The following is a 14394-nucleotide window of genomic DNA, read 5'->3' as shown; positions in this document are numbered from 1 at the left end:
GAAATATTACAAACACATTATCCATATAAGTTTAGTATATAGAAGCTACTAATCTTTTTGAAAAAAAAAATGATAACAAGAAAGGAAAAAAAGACTATATAATACATACTAAAACAAAAAAAAACTAGTAAAATGCACAACTAATGAAATTTTTTGTGCATTTTGGACTATTTTGCCGGGGGGATTTGTGTTTGGATTTTATTTTTGTGTAAAAAAGAAAACAATTATCCCCATTAATGAGGCTATTCGAGCCATAATGAGGGATAAAATAAAACCGTATCATCATAAAATCTTCTTCAAAAGAAGAAGATGAAGGTTGATTGTTGTTGTTGGGATTCATGGTGGCCGGGAAAAAATGGGGGTCGAAATTAGGTGGAAGAAGAAAAGTGGGAGATGGATAGAATTTGGATAAAAATGTAAAGATAAGATAAGGGGTGTGTAGTGGTAAGAGACGGGTAATCCGGTATTTATAGAGGTAATTGCCAAACTGTATATTACAATATGTAAATGTATACATGTTGGTAATAAACAGATAATTATTTAATAATATTGGAGAAACTAGGGCACGTGACTAGAAGTAACTATTACTAGTGATAACAGTATTAACAGAAACAAGAAAGAAATATTAAACTTATTTGATAAGACGAAGCAATACCCAAAAGAACTTGTGACAACAATATAAGGATCTCATAAGATAACCATTATATTCTATATATCATCAGTTTTAGTTTTCTATTATAGGGTTAAATGAAAGACAAAAGGAACAAAAACAACAATAATACTATAAAAGGAAATAAATGCTACATAATAAGAACAAGGGGAAAATGCCAAAAATAGGTAGGACTTTCATTTTTTTTCTTAGCTTGTACTCCCTCCGTTTCCTAAAGATCTTCCCACTTACTGTTCCTACAGATACCAAGGAAAATCAAGTTGTGTGGGGCATGGTGTGAGTAAAGTAGGAGAGAGAAAGGGGTTAAGATAAATAAACAAATAAAAGGGGTTAAAGTAGGAGAGAGAAAGGGAGTAAAATTGAATTAATAATGTAATGGTGGACCATATGATAGTGACATGAGAGGGTAAATAGGGAAATTTGTTTTGCCAAATAAGGAATAAAGCAAAAGAGGGAAGATCTTTTGGAAACACCCTTAAACGGAAAGAGGGAAGATCTTTAGGAAACGGAGGGAGTACGTGATATGCAGTCAAAGGAAAGAAATGATGAGTGATAAGATCAATGATGTTGTATTCCATTAGATTATAGGCTATAGTAAAACTAATTTCCCTTTATGCATTGGAGTGTTTTCATGCATGAAAGCCATATGTATTATGAAAGAAAAAAAACATGACCTTGGATTCTTTTACAGCTTATAAGAAGTAGATCATTCTTACTTTCCCTCTTATTTCTCATATTCAAAAGTCATATATTCTTTCTCTTTCTATTTTTCTTCTTAAGTATTATTATATATAGTGTATGTCCAATATAAAAAAAAATTCATAATTAGATTACATCATATTATTAGAGCGAGTACCAAAATGGAAATAAAAGGAGATGAAGGTATATAGTGGATATGGTGCGTATATTTTTACTTTGTATAATATAATTTCACGGGAAGTCTAGTAGAGTTAGATATGAAAGGTTTCTAAATTTTTTTTTTATGAGTTTCCGATATAGAAGATCCGAATGCTCAACAACTATAGAGCATACTTCTCAAAAAAAAAAAAAACCTAAAGTAGTTTGTAGTAAATTTTGTGAAGTAGAAAAATAATAATTATACCTTAGAGTGTTCGTGCTGATAATGTGTTAGAGATTAAGGGAGAAGTAGATGCAAAATGTAAATAGATTAATTGCCCATCTTACTGATATAAATGCGGTAATTTATACACCAAAATTGCGTACAAAGTTACGCATACACTACAGTGTACAATACAATTGTATAGTAAAAATTGATTATTCAGTTATCTACATTATGTTCTCAAACACTCTCTCTATTTTCTTCCCAATTCTTCCCTCATCAGTCCTCCCGAAGGACCCAAAATAAAGCCGCTTCACTGTGTTTCTGCCTTCTTGTAGAGAAAGAAACGAACCACTACCTCTACTAAAAGCTGGACCAAAAGCAGAGCTCCAAACCTTAATCAACTCCTCAATCTCTCAATATTCAGGTACTTTTTCTTCAAATTCATTCAAATCCCTTCAAATTTCACTTTTCTCAAATACTTTTTTTTTCTTTATCGCAATTAAACGTTACAATTTTTATGCTTCATTTCAATTCCAATCGCAGAAAAATATGACTCAAGATGTGGAAATGAAGGACACTCAAGCTCACTCAAATTCTCTCTCCTCCGCCGATCCGCCCACATTGAAGCGTAAACCCTAATATTGTTTTTTGCTTAATTGATTTTTCCCCAATTTCTAGGGTTTTGAATTTTGTTCAATTTTCCCGCAGATTTGAAGGAGATTGCCTCGTTGTTGGAAACTGGTTCTTACACTAAAGAGACTCGTAGAATTTCTCGTGCTATTCGTCTTACTTTTGTTATTCGTCACAAGCTTACGTCTCGTGTGCTTCATCTTTTCCTTGATTATGCTCTTGTTCCGGGTTCTGAGGCACATGGAAAAATCTCCGCTTTTCTTCCAAAGGTATATTTCTTTTAGTAATTTGTGTGTTTTATTGGAAGATTTTGTCTTTGATTATGGTCTGGTTTATAGTTCATTATTTGTTGTTATGATCTGTAGTTGAAAATGTGGAACCATGTAATTTATGACGTTGAGGATTTTGATTGGACTTGTGGAAGTAGTTTGGAAAGATTTGTGAAGTTTCGCCTAGTTAATCAGTTTATGCCTTTGGTGAAAACCATTTTGCATTTAAGATTTGTACTGATTTCAGTAGGAAACTTGATTGTCATAGGAAAATGTTATCCGGCCGTTTGTCTGGTAAGATTGGGTTCGCCTATTTTATGGATATTGTGTTTATGGAAACAAAGGAGTACGTGAAGTTGGACCAAGTTTAAGCAACATATATAAAATTGGCCTTCACTTGCAATATCTATCAATTTAAGCAAGAAAAGATGTTAACTTGTTGCCTCTTGTGCAAAGTTCTTTGGTGTTGAGATTGTTTTTGCAGGACATACTTTTCCTCTTTTCTTTTATCATCTTATCTCTAGTGGGTGTTTCAATCAATACTAGGACTTTGCAAGATAGCCATTGCATTGTATTGAGAGGCATTATATGATATTGCTAGAGTGAAATGTTAGGTTATCGTATCAACTATGTCCTTTATTATATGCATATATTGTAGCTCTCTCTCTCATAGGCAATGGGGTTTAGAAGTTTGTCCTTTAATACGTTTCATTTTAAATTTTGTTAACTTGCACTATGTGTAGTGTAAGTTTCTAGGAGAAGGTGGGGGAAGGGGAACATTGTAAGTTGTAGACTGACAGTTGAAAAAAAAAAAAAAAGAGAAGTTCAATTTGGTAGTACTTCTGTTCAGTTTGCACTTCTTTCGTTCAGTAATCATCTGCATCTGATCACTTCTTCAGAGTCGACACACTTTTGAATCACATTTGACCAAGCAGCTTTCTGATTTTAGACCAATTTTAATCTCTACTAAAGGTGAATAGTAGCATATGGTGAAGTAATGTTTTGACATAGCTTTGACTGGTTTAGGTGTTTATGGTCAAGTGGTTGAGAAATGATAGTTCAAACCTCTAGATCCTTGGTATCTCTCTATTTTTCTCTCGGTCCTTTGGTTAGTTAAAGATTTAGGGTTTTGAAGTAGCTTGTGAAGGTAGTATGTATGTATGTAGATATATATATATATAACTAAATAAACGACTGTATTTACAAACACAAATATTTTAGATAATAAATTTGATTTTTGGCAGCTGACATCTAATATAAAACTAAATAAACGGCTGTATTTACAAACACTAGTATTTTAGATAATAAATTTGATTTTTGGCAGCTGACATCTAATACCTAACTGCCAACAACTATTATGACAATTGTCAACTTTACTACAATTACTTTTCTGGAAGAAACACATAGTATGCGGACTATATCTTGCGCTTAGAAATCAGATTAGTTCATAGCAATAGGATGGAACATCATTACCCTCATTTATGCTTGTCTTTACAATCAGTTACCCCTATTTTTCTACATGACAAACTCAAGATTAAGTAGATATATGCTATAATGTCTGTCTACTATAGAACAAAATTCTTAAACTGAAAGATTTCTCATTGATAAAATTATTTACAATGTTCCCCGTGAAAGTCTTGATGCTCCTATACCAGCCACAGGGCATCGGTATTCATTGTAGCCTCTATGGACCAAGAATCTCTTCCAAAATATTAACCTCTAATTTGAACACATTTCTTAAACAAAATTATGCAAGACTGTTCTTTGCTGCCAACAAGCATTCATCACTTAAAACACAAGCCAAAGTAAATTATAAACAATGCCTAGGAAGTTTTACGTAAGAGAAAAACCTCTACTAACCCTTTTTTAGAAAAATCTTTGGTATTCTTTTTGTAATGGCTATGGGTATCTGACTTCTGACTTGACAATGTACCACTATTTTTGGAGGTGGGGAAAAGATGCAATTCAATTGCATCCTTGATTCATGAAACAAAGGTATCAGCTCCAATAGGAAGAGCATGTTACTGGGAAGTAACTAACGCGGAGGAAGAACGAAGGAAGTGAAAACTTACCATGATGTTAACTCTTAAAAAATTTAGGAGACAAAGACCACCTTTTTATTCTTAGATGACAGATTGACAGGTGCCGAAAGATCGTAATAGTTTCTTCAGATGTAGTGTGCTTGATTTTCTCTTTTGTTTTATTTGGCAAGGAAGGGGTCACTTTGTTATTCTTGGCAAGGAAGCTATTGTGAGTACTAGAGAAAAAACCGCACTTGATTTTCTCTTTTACTTGTCTGGGTCCTAAGTATGATGCTAAACACATTGCAATTAACAAGGGTCATAAGCGTTAAGATGTCCACAATAATACTAAACCATATCTAGGTTCATTTTTCAGCTTTGAGCATTGCCTATGACAAAGATAGCTATGACATAGGGATACAATTCTTGATATTCTGATTACACTCTAAGAGCCTCATTTATCATTTTATCACTCTTAAAGAACTACCATACTATGCCTCTCAATGCAACAAATATACAGCAAAGTCCTAAATTTTTTTTGAGGTGAAGCCAAGTCCTAGTTTTGATTTAACCTCTGGCTGGAAAAAAGATGACAAAACACTAAGTTCGGGTCTCCATAACTTTTTTGCTGTTAGGAAAGCTTTATTTTGCAAGAATTATATACATGCCAACAGAGTCTTGTACAACACCTTCGATATAGTTTTCCTTTTGAATGAAAGAGATTGTAGGTGAAGGGCAACAACAAGACAGCTTGCATTAAGATTCTTGAAATCAATCTCACTCAGCTATTTACTCAACTTTGTTTTCATAAGTTTGGTTTCCATCAGAGATTTGAATCCAATCTAATTTCTACTAGCATTTACTCAACAAGATAACATTTTGTGGCACAACCAATTCTTTAGGGAAGAGGGGGGTAATGCTTAAATGAAAATGTTTTCTGCTCAAAACATCACATCCTAAGCCTAACAAAGAAAAAAGTACCAATTGATTAAAGAGGCTCAACTTTACAAGTCTTTGCAAACTAATGAATTATCAAGTCCAATGAAAGAACCACTTTTCACACTATAAGACTGTGCTTGGATAGGGGAATTCGGAGGGAAATGGAAGAATTGATCTTCAGTTTTTTTGATTTAAAATGAGAGAAGGGAAGGGAGTTAGAAGGATCCATTTTTTTTTCCCCTTTTTACAAACCAAATTCTTCCAATTTGAAAGATTGGAAAGGAAAATACAAGCTCACTCTTCCCTCCCCCTCCTCAACCTTTCCCACCTCAATTGCTATCTTAACATACTGTAGAATGCTGACTCCCTCTTCACCTGATATATAATACTTTTTAAGTATACTATAAATTCGTCCTCTTGGTTTTTGATTTTGCAATTTCACGGACGAGTAATGATGAACTCATGGTGTTTATGTAAGTTTTCACTTTAGAGACAATATCGACGTGTTATTTATTTGTATCTTAGTTTCAAATGCATCCCTTGAGTTTTAGTTACTAGTTTCCCTTGCTCAATGTTGCTTGTGGCTATAAATTTCTGCCAATTTGGAAAGCCCAACTTAATTTAATAACATTGATGTAGGGAGGTGAACATGAAATGGAAGTTGATACTGCAACATCTGCTGTGCAAACTTCAGGGAAAAGCACCTTACCTGAGCTGGAAATCTTCTGCTACTTGATTGTACTGTTGTTTCTGATTGATCAAAAATTGTACAATGAGGTGTGTTTTGTTTCTTTCCACCATGTTTTGTGTTCTTCATTGTCATAGTTAATGGCTAATTCTGAAAATCATCAGGCTAAAGCTTGTGCTGCTGCAAGCATTGCACGTTTGAAATCACTAAAAAGAAGGGTCGCTGATGTTCTGGCGTCAAAATTGTATTCCTTCTATTCGCTGAGTTATGAGCAAACTGGTGATCTTGCAGAAATCCGTGGGTAAGTTTAGAATTGTTTTTCATCTTAAAGATTAGTTACGTGGCTTCATTGTATGTGTCGAAATAAGATTCAAATGCAACCAAGAAAAAAAATGAATCACAATTTAGAAAATTGCTGCTTTCATGTTACTTTTCTCTTATCTAATACTTTGCTCTTCCAGTGAACTCCTTACTTTGCATCGTTTGACCACTTTGCACCATGATGAGCTTGGTCAGGTTTGTATGCTGTCGACAATTTGTGTTCCTTTTTTCATTTCTCTGAGATATCGTACTTCTTAAGTTTGTTCACCTGCACATGTGGATTTAACATAAAATATGATTTATTTATACTGCAGGAAACGCTTCTTAACCTGCTGCTTCGCAACTACCTCCATTACAACTTGTATGACCAGGCTGAAAAGCTGAGATCCAAGGCTCCCAGTTTTGGAGCTCATTCCAATCAGCAGGTATCGACTATGGCCTGTAATGCTAGCTGTGTTCTATTATTTAGTGTACTGTAATGTGATAGAGCAGTATCTGCACTGATACACTCTAAAACTTGTGATCAACTTGTGATCCCATAGATCATAGTCTTAGTTTTATAAGGCGCAAGGTGAAGGCGCACATATCTCGTATGCGAGGCACAGCTTTGGTGCCAAAATCCTTATTGTCAATTGTACAACATAATTTATACAACATAAAGATAATAATAAATTATTATATAAGCTGTTGTAAGTTGTAGCTGAAACTATAAGCTGCTGCCTACTTATGGTTAAATTATCTTATGTGGTTTTAATGATTTCCTATGTTAGGTCTATCCATGAAATTAATCTACGTGTTACCAGCAAGTGTAATTAGAAAATTAACTCCATATTTTTGAAAAATAAAATCTAACGAGAGGCTAAAAGGAACAGAAGCAGAAAAAGAGAGAAGGAATACACAGACAAAATAAATTAAAACAAAGAAAGAAAAAGAACATGTGACTACAACTGTTTCTTTCTTTTTTTTAAGAGACACGTGACTACAGTTCTGAGCTGGCAATAAAGCAAAAGGCAGAAGCTTGTAGAATAGTTAAATTAAAAACAAAGAAAGGAAATAAGGAATAAGTGGCAAAAGGACCAAGAGTTCCACTTTAAAGAGGAATAGGAAGAGAAGACCATGTAGAGAGATAAAAGAAAATTCGAGAACAGATAAACTTACCTGAGATGCATTACTGGCGAAGACCATTGGAGATTACTCACCGGAATCTCTGCTGCAGTTGGCGAGTCTTTGCCACAAAAATACAGTTATTTATGAGATTCTAAGATTAGTTTTTTTTTCAGATTAGGCTTTTGATTTAGGGATGAAATTTAAGCAATTTCATGCAATTAATTGAGGGCTTTTGTTTGAATTTGAGTTTAAATCTTGGTAAGTTTTAATTTTAAGAAATTTCGCTTTTTCAAATGTTTTTAGCTTTGATCTTCTTCCTTCTCGCGCATCTATCCTGAAAGCGACTGAGGTGGCAGTGCCTCTCCAAAAAGCGGCCTGAGGCGCGCCTGCCTGCTCCCATCATTGGCCGCCTTGCCTAGGACTTCCAAAGCGATTTTTCGTGCGCTTGAGGTCGCCTAGCGCCTGGGCAGCTTTTTAATATTAAGCATATAGTATAATATCAATTCGGTCTATGTCATGGTTTCACATTTTGTACCTGCTATTTCAGTGCTGCAGGAATTTAGATCAGATAGTATACATATCATTTAATATAATCGCAATTTGGTTTAAGGATGTGCTGACTGTTAAATATCCTATAATGTTAACCTTGTATTTGCTGTCTAATTGTGAAGTTTATGTCTTCTGCCTATGGTTGAAAGGGAAGACTGGCTTGTTTGTCTGGGGATGCTTGGTTATTTAAAAAGGCGCTTCGGACATTTCTGGAATATATGAAGTGTTCCTTTTGACTTTTTGACAGTACTGTTTCCTGGCTAGCTCTTTACATTGTCGGAGTCATATGCGCTCACCTCAAATGTGTTTGCATCTCAAAAAAATTTCGTCAGCAACCACTTTTATTGTGCTGTACTGTAGTCTGCATTACATATGTTAAACTATTAAATATAAGTGGGGTTGCTTTTAGAGGTGGATTCTTTTTTGGGCTGGGCCTTTTTATACGGGTACTTTTTTAAGGGTGGAGTTGGCCTTACTATTCTTGAATCTGCTATTAAATCCTAATTACTCTTATTAACTTCCTTTGCAGATTAATTTTAATTAATTGAAAGCTTGAATAATTGCACCATCGAACCAAATAATGTCCCAAAGCGAACCATAACCTGTAAAATCAGACCTAAAAATAACCCCCATGATCAGAAATCCACCCAACTAGCGAATTGCGTTCCGGTACTTGTGCTGCACTCCGAAGCGATTCGCGATCTATGTGACACTATTCTGTATTTGTATGGTGCTTTCTAATTTTCTTATGGTTTCTAATTTCTACTATTATTTAACTGTTCGGAAAGGAAGATTTTGAAATACTTTTGATGTAAAGATGTGACTCAATGCTCCCAAATCAAGGGTCTTAAACAAGTGGCAAAGTTTATGTTGTTTAATAAAGATGATACTATTTCATCTTCATCAAATGCTTTATGCTATCATTTCTAGTAGCCTGGTAAAGGAATTAGGTCACTGCTTTATTTTGACTGCTAAGAAGAAGCCAACATCTTGGTTGTTAGAGTGCTTGCTTGCGGCTACTTATAAACAAATCCACCTTGTTATTGTAATTCAAAGATTATAGGTGCAATTTTTGTATAAGCTTTTGTTGTTTTTTTCCGAATAATTGTTAGAGGTTCTAAATATATCAAGTGACTATAATACTCCCTCCGTTTCCGAAAGTTTTTCCTACTTTGACCAATTACATTACAAGGGAGCAAAAGAAAATGGAGGGAGTATGAGTGTGATCATACATTACAAGGGGACACATTTGTATTCATAAGCTTGATAGATTTAATTATAAATTAGAATGGCTATATCGTCAAATGTCGGTCTTTAATGGATGTCATTGTCTGATTTTTCAACACATGTTACGGAATGACATTTAGGAAGTTAGCGAATTCATATTTTATTTGTGAATGGCCTTTACGTAGTGGAAGATGTTGCTTTTAATTCCATGATTATGCTCGATGTGAACCTATTTGGATAAATTAAACTATCTCACATACCTGCTCTCTTTTGTTACGTATGAGGGATGAGGTTGCCTTCTTTCCTACCCCAGAAACTTCCCTTGCGTGAAATTTCCATTGCTGTTTTGCCTCTTGAGTTCTCAGGCAACTATAGATCTAAACCCCTCCATCCTAGTTAGCATATTAATTTTGTATCGGACTTGAAGCCCCAGTACCACATGTTACACCGTTCCGTTTTACCTGTACTATTTGGATACCAAAATTTAAGATTAGATGATATTGGTTGATTGCTTTGCTTGGGAGTGAAGTTGGGGTTTTTAAGGATGGTGTGATTTTCAGTGTTTCATATTACATTCTTGTGTTGGCCACTATCCTGGGTCATTTTTTGGTTCAGTCAGTGTGGCTGTAACCGTGAAAGTTGAAAATGTACGAATGGGAGCAGCATAATTCCCCTTGTATTTTCTTGGCAAAATTTTGGTGTAGTGTGTATATCATCTGTTGTCTCTTTCTTACCACTGACTTCTGCTTTCTCTCTTCTAAGTAGGTTATTCTATGGTTCTGGTCATAATTTGACGAGTTATGACATAATATTTTTTTGCAGCATTGTCGACATCTCTTTTACATTGGAAAGATCCAGACAATTCAGTTGGAGTATACTGATGCGAAAGAGAGCCTTCTTCAGGCTGCCAGGAAAGCACCTGTTGCAGCTCGTGGTTTCAGGATCCAGTGCAACAAATGGGCTGTGATAGTGCGATTACTACTAGGGGAAATACCTGAGAGAACGATGTTTATGCAGAAAGGCATGGAGAAGGCTTTGCGTCCTTACTTTGAGCTTACAAATGTAAGTGTTCCTGAATGTGATTTCTTCTGCAGGCTCTTTGGTCTTGTTGTCATAAGCCTGTGAAGATATATAAGGGAATTTAAATTAATTCTGCTTCTCTCCACAGATTCACGAGAATTTAGTTTAAATGTTGATATTGATATTTATAGTGTTGATGGTGGGTTTGTAGGCTGTTCGAATTGGTGACTTGGAGCTGTTCAGAGGAGTTACTGAAAAGTTCTCTTCTACTTTCGATAAGGATCGCACTCACAATTTGATTGTCCGTCTGCGTCACAATGTTATTAGGACTGGATTGAGAAACATTAGCATCTCCTATTCCCGCATCTCACTTGCTGATGTTGCTAAGAAGTTAAGATTAGATTCCCCCAACCCTGTTGCAGATGCTGAAAGCATTGTGGCTAAGGCTATTCGTGATGGTGCGATAGATGCCACATTGGATCATGCTAATGGGTGGATGTTATCAAAGGAGACTGGTGACATCTACTCAACAACTGAGCCACAATCTGCCTTTGACTCTAGAATTGCTTTCTGTCTGAACATGCACAATGAGGCTGTTAGAGCCCTGAGGTACCCACCTAATTCGCACAAGGAAAAGGAAAGTGCTGAGAAGAGAAGGGAAAGGCAGCAGCAGGAGCAAGAACTTGCCAAGCACATTGCTGAGGAGGAAGATGATGATTTTTGATGGAGCTCATATTTCATGGATCCCCTTGCTTCCCTTATTATTGGGTTTGATCCACTAGGGAAAAGCCTTCTAGTTCTACCTATTTTCGGTTTTTTCTATTGAGGTCATGAACATAATCAGGGTACTAAGGTTTCTTGCGCTTAGTTGAATGTTTATTACACTGCTCCAGTTGCTGCTACAATATACTCTTAATTTGTTATACTTTTGAGTTTAGTTCCTATATTTTTACAAGCAAATCTGGATCTGATATTAAGCAGGATTTTTTGCCTTAGTTGTGTTCAACCAAAATACTACATCATGCTAATTTCATTAGCACGGAGTTCATTTCCTTGTTTGTTCACCGCTTGCAATTTGCAAATACATGAGATGACGAAATAGTGCTAATAATTTGGTGAAAGTTTCAAGTCTCTTGATAACTGTGTAGGTGCTTTTGGCTCAAAGATTTAGCGAAAATGGGGTTGGATTTGAACCATCGGCTAAGTCTATGCTTAGAATACTGCGCAACTAATCCATAGCTCTTTGGATAGTGGAGATTGCTACATCTACTTACTGGATAGACTATCTATTAAAAATAGATAATTAAAAATTGATAAATTCTGTTGAGTTGGATTCAACTGATTATTAATGTATATCTTTAGTAGGTAAATTACTTGATGGGTACACAGTTTTTTTCCTGGGTGGTGTAATAAGCTAATGATGGTGACTTAACTTTGTTTCTCTATTTCATCAAGATAAATTTGCCGATTTTTACCATATTTATTTTGATGACTTCTATTTTATTTTTTTTAGTAAGAAAAAAAGATTTTAGGAGACCGTTCTTATGAAGGGAACTCCTAAAAAGTCATTTACAAGAATGGAATGAAGAGCTGAATTAGTATAAGGAGTAATATTAAAACTAACTAAATGACCAACATTAGCTATTCAATCTGCAACTTTGTTTGTTTCCCTAAAATATGATGGATCTGATAAGACTCGAATTGTTGAAGGAGAGTGTGTATATCCTCTATGATAAGTTGTATTTGATAAGGGACCTTCCATAATTTTTTAACTGTGTAGATTACAAGAAAATTATCCCCTTCGAAGTATATATTCCGGATGCCATGATTCAAAGCCAAAAGAAAATCCTTCTGAAAAGCAGTATTCTCGGCCACGAACACTAGAATGATTCCTAGATTGTTAGAGGTGGCATGAATGCGTTCACCTTAATTATTGCGAATAATAACCCCTGCAACAGCTGAGTTATTTGAGACTGAGCCGTCGAAATTGAGTTTGAAGTAAGATGGAGGTGGAGGAGCCTAAACGACTTGAATTGTAGAATTGTAAAGAGAGGTGGGATGTTGTTGATTGTGAGAGGAGAATGAAGTACCTGCAAGATGACAAGAATCAGGCGATGTTCGAAGGTTCCATTCGTGATAAAGGAACTTGGCCTTATGGAGAATTATGTGATTGTTAAAAGTAGCATTATTAAAAAATGTCGTTTCTTTTTTTCCATATAAACCAAATTAGAAAAATGAATTTGGTTATGACATTTTTCACAACAAGAATGTCAGCCTTTAGCGTCCGCAAAAATCAGACGCTAAAAACGCAGGATCAGACGCTAAAAGAATTAGCGTTCGTCAACGGACGCTAAAAGTCTGATGCAAAACCCCTAGTCGCTAATACTTCAATTAGCGTCCGACAGGCGGACGGTAAAGATTTTCTGATTTAAGGAATTGGAGGACTTTTAAAAGAGAGATTTCTTTGTGGTGGAAGTTAAGCCATGTACGAGTTGCCTGAAGATCCCAAACTTATTCTTAGCATGCATATATATGTATTTATATGTGCCATACATTATCTGTAATACATCTTACATGTGGTACGATACTTGCACACCTAGGGGGTGTTTGGTTCACTAGTTTTAGGTATGAGGTATGGGTTTGGAATGAACAAAATCCATACCTAGTGTTTGTTTACCTTATTTCTAAATTTTAAACCCATACCTCAAACCCATAAGGTACGGGGTTTAGAAAGTAGAAACTTATGGGGGGAGGTGGGTATGGCTCATACCTTAGCTCTAGGTATCAAATAAAAGAAGATTTTTCATTCCTAAATGAAACCAAACACAAGGTATTAAGTATCAAGTTCAAAAACCATACCACCTTGGTTTGATTCCTTATTCCAAACCCATACCATTATATGAACCAAACACACCCTAAGAGCATCTATAATGGGGTGGGTTTAGCTTGGTCTAGCAAATAGTAAAACTAGTTTTACTTGGTTTTGTTGTTGTGGAACTTGGCTCTTTGGCTTGGTTGGTCTGGAAATCCAGACCATATGAGCATGGGATGGCGTGCACAAGAGGCATCACAGCGTGACGCGTGGCATAGCAGGTCTGAAAAAAAAGTGGCCCAGCTCAACAGCACTTGAACGAAAGGGAGAAAGAGGAACGCTGCTTCAACTTCCGAAATGCTGCTTTGAAGCAGCACAGTGTCCCAAGCGATTTAATTGTTGTCAGTCCCACTGAACAGCCTATGACGTCGCGCCACGTGTGTGTGTTGCAAGTGCAAAACTCCCCTTTTCCCTCTGATATTTCAAACGGCTATTTTGTAACGTTAATAATTTTTGTAACGTTAATAAAAAAGGGAAATTCCCACCGGTAACCTTGTACTATGGAACATTTGCAATGGTAAAGAGTTTTTCTTTTGAGTTTCAAAAATAACCCTATACTTAGTAATATTATACAACTGTGACATTAATGATGGTAAAACCATTACTTGGACTATTAAACCTATTTACTATCAAGTTAACCCCAAACTACTACCTAACCCACTAAATCCCCACCCACCACCACTCTTCCCCCGAAAGAGACTATACTCCCATCACTCTCTCCTTTCCGATGACTTTTTCTTTCTCCTTAACACTCCCTCCCTCCCCATGACTTCTCTTCTCATCTCTCTTTCTATTTCACTCCTGCCTCCCCTGATCTTTACCGTCACTCTGTCTTCTCCCCCTTCACGTTGATGTTGTTTCTGCCTCCCCAGATCTTCACCGTCACTATGTTCTCCCCCGCCCCCCCTTCATGTTGGTGCTGCTACTATTGGTACGTTGCTTTTGTTGTGACTGTGGCTTGTCGGTGTTGTTGTTATCCCCCTCTGTCTCTTGCTCGAGTTTTCCTTCCTCCTCTGTC

General features: G+C 35.9%; 1 protein-coding gene across 1 annotated transcript; it reads left to right on the top strand.

Annotated features, from left to right (window-relative positions):
- The first annotated feature begins 1993 nt into the window (after positions 1-1993).
- On the top strand, positions 1994-11499 carry LOC104884029 (probable 26S proteasome non-ATPase regulatory subunit 3). Its single transcript, XM_010668620.4, has 9 exons — positions 1994-2157; positions 2277-2361; positions 2442-2632; positions 6232-6369; positions 6445-6581; positions 6742-6796; positions 6916-7026; positions 10307-10546; positions 10716-11499. The coding sequence occupies exons 2-9, from the start codon at positions 2283-2285 to the stop codon at positions 11226-11228; spliced, it is 1464 nt and encodes a 487-aa protein (XP_010666922.2). The 5' UTR covers positions 1994-2157; positions 2277-2282; the 3' UTR covers positions 11229-11499.
- Positions 11500-14394: the final 2895 nt, after the last annotated feature.

This window comes from Beta vulgaris, chromosome 1 (genome assembly GCF_026745355.1).
Source record: "Beta vulgaris subsp. vulgaris cultivar EL10 chromosome 1, EL10.2, whole genome shotgun sequence".
Lineage (NCBI taxonomy): Eukaryota > Viridiplantae > Streptophyta > Magnoliopsida > Caryophyllales > Amaranthaceae > Beta > Beta vulgaris.
The sequence above is the reverse complement of the archived record's forward strand: the minus strand, read 5'-3'. Positions and strand labels throughout refer to the sequence as shown.

Coding starts and splice junctions, on each gene's coding strand:
- LOC104884029 (XM_010668620.4), top strand. CDS start 2,283: ATGACTCAAGATGTGGAAATGAAGGACACTCAAGCTCACTCAAATTCT. Junction 2,362..2,441: donor CGATCCGCCCACATTGAAGC/GTAAACCCTAAT, acceptor ATTTTCCCGCAG/ATTTGAAGGAGATTGCCTCG. Junction 6,582..6,741: donor GATCTTGCAGAAATCCGTGG/GTAAGTTTAGAA, acceptor TTGCTCTTCCAG/TGAACTCCTTACTTTGCATC.